The sequence below is a fragment of the Pinus tabuliformis genome, chromosome 3_2, assembly GCF_031772625.1.
Source record: "Pinus tabuliformis cultivar Carrire ecotype Pingquan chromosome 3_2, CPIR1, whole genome shotgun sequence".
NCBI lineage: Eukaryota > Viridiplantae > Streptophyta > Pinopsida > Pinales > Pinaceae > Pinus > Pinus tabuliformis.
The window spans coordinates 272,413,823-272,419,947 of NC_142302.1; the positions used below are offsets into that span (position 1 = coordinate 272,413,823).

At 30.7% G+C, this 6,125-nt stretch overlaps 1 protein-coding gene across 1 annotated transcript; it reads left to right on the top strand.

Moving 5' to 3' along the window:
• The first annotated feature begins 3,166 nt into the window (after nucleotides 1-3,166).
• Nucleotides 3,167-5,855, top strand: LOC149180700 (uncharacterized). The gene is made up of 2 exons (XM_089413961.1): nucleotides 3,167-3,417; nucleotides 5,315-5,855. The coding sequence occupies exons 1-2, from the start codon at nucleotides 3,167-3,169 to the stop codon at nucleotides 5,853-5,855; spliced, it is 792 nt and encodes a 263-aa protein (XP_089270087.1).
• The last annotated feature ends 270 nt before the right edge of the window (nucleotides 5,856-6,125 follow it).

A 6,125-nucleotide genomic window follows, 5' to 3' on the forward strand; every position in this document is an offset into this window, starting at 1 on the left:
GGTGAAGTTTGCTCGGATGCTCAAAACAATAGATTAAACATGCGCAATTTAGACAATTATACAGGGAGTTCTTTAGTGCGACCTTTTGGACTTTCCCGTGCCAAAATCCGGTGGAAAAATTTGAAGTAAAATCTTGATTTTTGTTATTTAAACCAGTTTTTTTTACTCTATATATGGATTCAACACCCTGAAAAATTCCTAGGGCACTATGGCAATTCAATTATGCAAGATTTACCAAAAAACCCACCGGAAAAGCTTCCAAAAAGTCTCACTAAAGACAACTCGATTATAAAGTGCTAAACATGTTCAATAAAGTGATTTTTTTTTAATGAATTACATGATTTCTGTGACATTTTGATTTAATTTAACCAATAACCATTTGTATATTTTCTTTATTATTTGATGTAATATTATCTTTCATGATATTTAAGAGATACAGTGTTTTTAATTAAAGGTTTATATTTATTATTAAAAAATTAATAATGATATAAATTAAACTAATTTAAATAATTATATTTAAGTAACCATTCTATCTTTTATATTATTGTATGTTTTTTTGTCTAGACATGAAAGTGATATTAAAACTTTAGATAATCACCATGATTCATGATAAATTGAAATTTGAAAATATAAATAATAGTTTTCTTTTAATATTTTCAATTCGTGGTGGGATCTTCAACAACTCTTTTTTCATTTTTTTACAAGCTGAAAATTCTTTTTTTCAAGGGCTACAAGACACATGAATAAGTATTAGATTTAGTTTACATTTAGAAAAATCTCAATGGTTGTTGTTGTATGTAGCAACAACATAGCAAGCTCACAAATTGGCATTATTGATTAAATCAATCATTTCATTAAATGTTGATACAACGTTGTCATAACATTGACCAATGCAATTTATAACATTTAATATTGCAAAAGTGATATTTCAATAGGATAACTGCCTCATATGTTTTCTGTCATTATTTATAGATATTGTTGCTATATTCGTGCATGAGTTTTAAATAGGTATAATGCTTTTTTATTCTTAAGTTCTGCAAGAAAATCATTCAAAATTAAAATCTTTAAAAATATTTGATGTTTAGTACATAAATATTTTCCATTTTTACTTCCCATCATAATTAAATCTTTGCATAAGGAAACAAAAAAACAAGAATAAGAGTAACTTAAAGAATGTTGTTAGGGTCTCGAAGAGACCTAGAGGAAAAGTAATAGCGTGAATCATGAACACAAGCATCATCTTCATAAAGGGAAAAAAAATCAAAAGGATCTTCATAAAGGGAAAAAAATAAAGGTTTGTGTCCATGGATAATCGACACAGTTACAGACCTGCGAGATCTGTAGAGGGGTGTCAGAGTGGGAAGTGAACGTGAGGGACAAGCCACAAGAAGACCAGGTCATCCATGGCTTACGATGTCAGAGTGGTGAATCGAACAAGTGAACTTGAAGGACAAGCTAGCTTACGATGTCAGAGTGGTGAACCAAACAAGCGAACTTGAAGGCCAAGCTATCAGGGTGCTAGTGTTGTTAGTTTTATAGAGGGCACTAATATTGGTGAAACCTTGCAATTTAGATGGAAGGGTTTACTCACATATCTTATTAAAGAATATAATTGCCTAAATATTGGAAGGACTTTGTTTTTACATTTAATTTTAATTAAATTATACAAATTATCATTATAATATTAATTACATTTCTAATGAATTAAATGTTTTTCAAAACCCAACTCCAATAAAAAGCACTTTTTGATTTGGGGTAAGGATCTTTCAAAAGTATTTAATTTGGATTTAAAAAATGGGTTACCAACCATATTTTTTTTGGTTGAATACTAAAAATATTTTTTTTGTTTTTTGTTTTTGGGTCATGATTTCCAAATTATGTCCATCAATGTTGCCTATCCATAATTGTAAATAATAAGGGTGTCTTTGCTTATGAATGGAAATGTGTTCCATTTACCTTTGAAGTGGAAAATTATTTTGTTGATAGTGTAAAAACATTAGGTGAATACCATATTAGAGAGTTCATACAAAAGTTCAATGAATGTGCTTGTCCATTAGATGATGTATAATTATAAAATTTTCTATTGCTGGCAATATAAGAACCATCTTTTGAATAGTTGTCACATCTTATATTGTAGGTGACAAGATCTCATTTATCATTGCTAAGAAAAGTTTGCATGTGGCACCACACCCTCTTTGATATGTATAGACAAATTATGAGGCTTTTATCATCTCAATATTTCAATTATTATTTTGATTGTGTATTACTAACTTAACACAAACACACTAAACAACTTAAATCTAATACAACAATTATTATTTCAAACCAAAATACAATTTTTTCAATTCAACAATTCTAATTTTAACAATTATTATTTCAAACCAAAATACAATTTTTTCAATTCAACAATTCTAATTTTAACAATTTTTTCACTCTCTTTACACTTTTTAAGACAATTATTAATTTTATTTAGTACCTATAAATATATAGTAATTATACTTCAAAAATCACTCCATAACTAACCACTCATCCTCAGAATAAGAAGAATTTTATACGTCACTTCCATAATAATTTGCATCAAAATTCTTTTCACGGTAAATCTTTATCCATCTATTTCAATCGAACATCTTTTTGCATCAAAATTCTTTTACGAACTAAGATGTTGAGACAAACAAATTTAATGTCTCGATCACAACTAGATGTTCTACTTGAATATTTTGGGAAAAATTATGCTTCACTATTTTGGTTAATTTAAAATTTTAATTAAATCCTCAGCAAAACCCTAAACACATTTTGAAACAATTTCAAATAGGTTATAATTTTATTCTGGAAATTTTAGTAAAAATTTTGATAAATTTTTTTGGAAATCTAACTCAGAATTATAATATTTTAAATGTCTAAAAAATAATTTACAATTATAGAATTTTAAATGTCTAAAAAGATTTTAATGATACTGAATCTATTTTCACAGTAATAAAAGATTCAAATAACCTAACATACAAATTTTGTGAAAATTTTCCAATAAAATTCGAGCTGATTTTGTGAAAATTTTCTTGCCAGATTCTGGCTAAAAAAAATTTGTTTAGCCTAACTGAATATTTTAAAAGCTAATTATCCTGGCACTCCGTCTCTGTCTACTCTTTTAAATGTGTGAAAGCGATTGAAAATGGAAGCGCTTCAATTCGAAAAAGTGCAAGACAATGACATAGGAATCCACAGCACTTGGATGTATCTGTCCACGGGCGAGCGAAGGCAGCGCATCCCATTCACGTACGTGTTGCCGTACTTACGTATTTCCAAATGGAGGAGGAAGTTCAATTTCGGAATATGCCGAGAAATTGCATCGCTGTCAACCCAACAGCTGTCAAGAAATTGTGTCGCTGTCAACGGAGAACCTGCCGCAACTGAGACAAACTCGTATGTACACGTGTCCGGAAATACGAAGTAGGTTGTAATGATTGTGGGAAAACGACGAAATAGAATGGATGGGCAATGCGCTGGCAGTCGTCTTTCAAATCGGGTCTTGTCTTCTTGTGTAAAGTTAAGCGGCTCTGGATGTGTTTGCGGTCGTTGCCCACTCTTTCCTTTCCTTTCCTTTCCGCTTCCTCTCCCTTTCAGAATCAGATTTGGCCAAACACTGTATTTGTATTACGAATTATTCTTGTCTCATTGTCTCTTGCTGATGTGACGTGTCCTGACAACAACGTCAACCGGCAGCCTCACCCTGACGCTCACTTGTCAGACTTAAAGAAACAAACAAGAACTCATACCGGACCGGTCCATATCAGGCGATTGGTTATTGGTTAGTTGAAGTTGTAATTTCTTCTGTTTTTTTTTTTTAAAGTAATTTTTGGTTGTTAAAAATATCTATCTCGCGACACTTCAAATTTATAGCGATTAAATATCTAAAAATTACCATTCTAACCATTTTTTTTATTCAATAAAACTGATAAAAAAATATCCAAAAACTTAAAAATTTGAAGTCCAACATAAATATATTTTAACAACTGGAACATCACTCCCAGATACGATTTTTCATGTGCTATGACAAGTGAAGAAGAGTTGTTGACGAGGCATCACTTCAATGATACGGAAAGGATCGTGGGATCACCACTTTCCAATGATGCCTGCACCCCAATACGTATGGAGCCAGTAATCAGATTTATTCCATCATGGTAACATTATTTGGTATTTATGTTTCCCTAGTCTGCAACTAGGAATGGAATTTGACAAGTAAATGGTTAGTTACTATATGATTTATTCTTTAAATACACTTAAAAAATCTGTAATATAATGATGACCTTTTTTTAAATTGTGAAAATGAGTTAAAAGAGATGTGAAATCATCAAATTTGATGTTTTCTCATTAAATCTGTAGATTCAAATAATGGTCATGGTTTTTAAAAATGAAATAGTTTAATTATTAGACATTTTATGTTTTTTTGGTAAGATTGTGAATTTAAGTTATTTAAAATGTATTTTTGACTATATAAATGAATTCAACTCTCTAAATAATTATAAGACACATGATTTCCCCAAATTAAATCAAATCGTTAAATTTAACATTTCATAAAAAAATTATTTTATGATTTTTTAATTTTAATAATTAAGATATATTATAAAATTAATTTTAATAATTAAGATATATTATAAAATAAATATTTTGATGTGTATTATAAATCGATGTTTTTAATGTGTATTATAAATTTATGTTTATCAAAATTTATTAGTCAATTAATCTATATAACTATACTAATAACTATATTCAATAAACAAATCTACCTTATAACAAATTATTAAATTATTGATTAAATTCTATTCCTATTTTTTAATAACTATATTTTAACTTAAAACACTTAACATGAATTTAAACATTTAAAAGAAAAGTTGGCCAACACCAAAAAGAGATTCTATTTTTTAAAACACTTAATGGTAAACTACTACCATATAATATAACGACAAACCTGCACTTAAGAGAAAATCTAATTGTATTGGTTGTTTATGCACGGCTAGGAGCATAGACATCTCAATGGGAGCAATTAAAAAAGAATAGTAATGATTGAGTTTTTATTTTGTGAGGAAAATTATAATTTATTAAATTGTAATGGAAATATATATATATATAAAAGAGTTTGTAATGCGATTATAAATAGTTATAATTATGACTATAAAAGAAATTGGCTTTTTATAATAGTTATTTATTTTTTAATTTTGAAATAAAATCTAAAAATACTTTAATTAATAAATAACTAATTTCCATAGATTTTTAAAAGTTAATAACCCAAAATCATTTTATAGCCACTTCATAATTTAAGATTGTACACATATATTAAATTATCCTTTGATGGTGCATCAAAGGGCAATCCTGGGGATGCAGGATGGGGTGGTATTTTCCGAGATAGTGGGGGCATCTCACGCTGGGTATATGCTGAATGGGGTGGTGAAATGTCAAATAATGAGGCAGAACTCTGGGGAATTTATCATGGTATTCGAATTGCTGCGAGGAATGGTTATCGAAACCTAGATATTGAAGGTGACTCCCAAATTGTCATTGATATGTTGCGGAAATTACAGGGGGGTAAAGCCTGGGACCATGTAGCGAAGAGCTGGAGGACGGCTGCAATTATTCAGGATATTGAAGACCAAATGCGGAGGATTGACTATATTACAATCACCCATGTTCTGCGACGAGGTAATAGAGCGGCTGATTATTTGGCAAATTGGGCATGTGGCGGTTCGCATTGTGTATTGGATGGAAGCTGGGTGGCATTACAGGAGGAGCTGAGATGGCATGACCTGGCAGCCATATTACGCCAGGATAATCATGAGGCGAGAGGGGAGGATAGGACCGCTTAGCTGCCTTCTCCTGATGATTTCGAACGAATATGACAACTGCATTTATGATGACATAAGACGTCTAATGAATAGATGTATTGAAAATTTAAATGGGCGGCATGAATATATCCAGGCATGCGAAGGCATGCTCATCCCAAGGTTGAATGCAGGGCAGGTACTGAGGTGGGAGAGCGGTGGCGTCAGGAGGGCAGGGAGCGCATCACATCAGGATTTGGGCTATGAAACGTGTAATAATGAGCCGGTTTGGGGAATAATCAATAAGAACGTGGG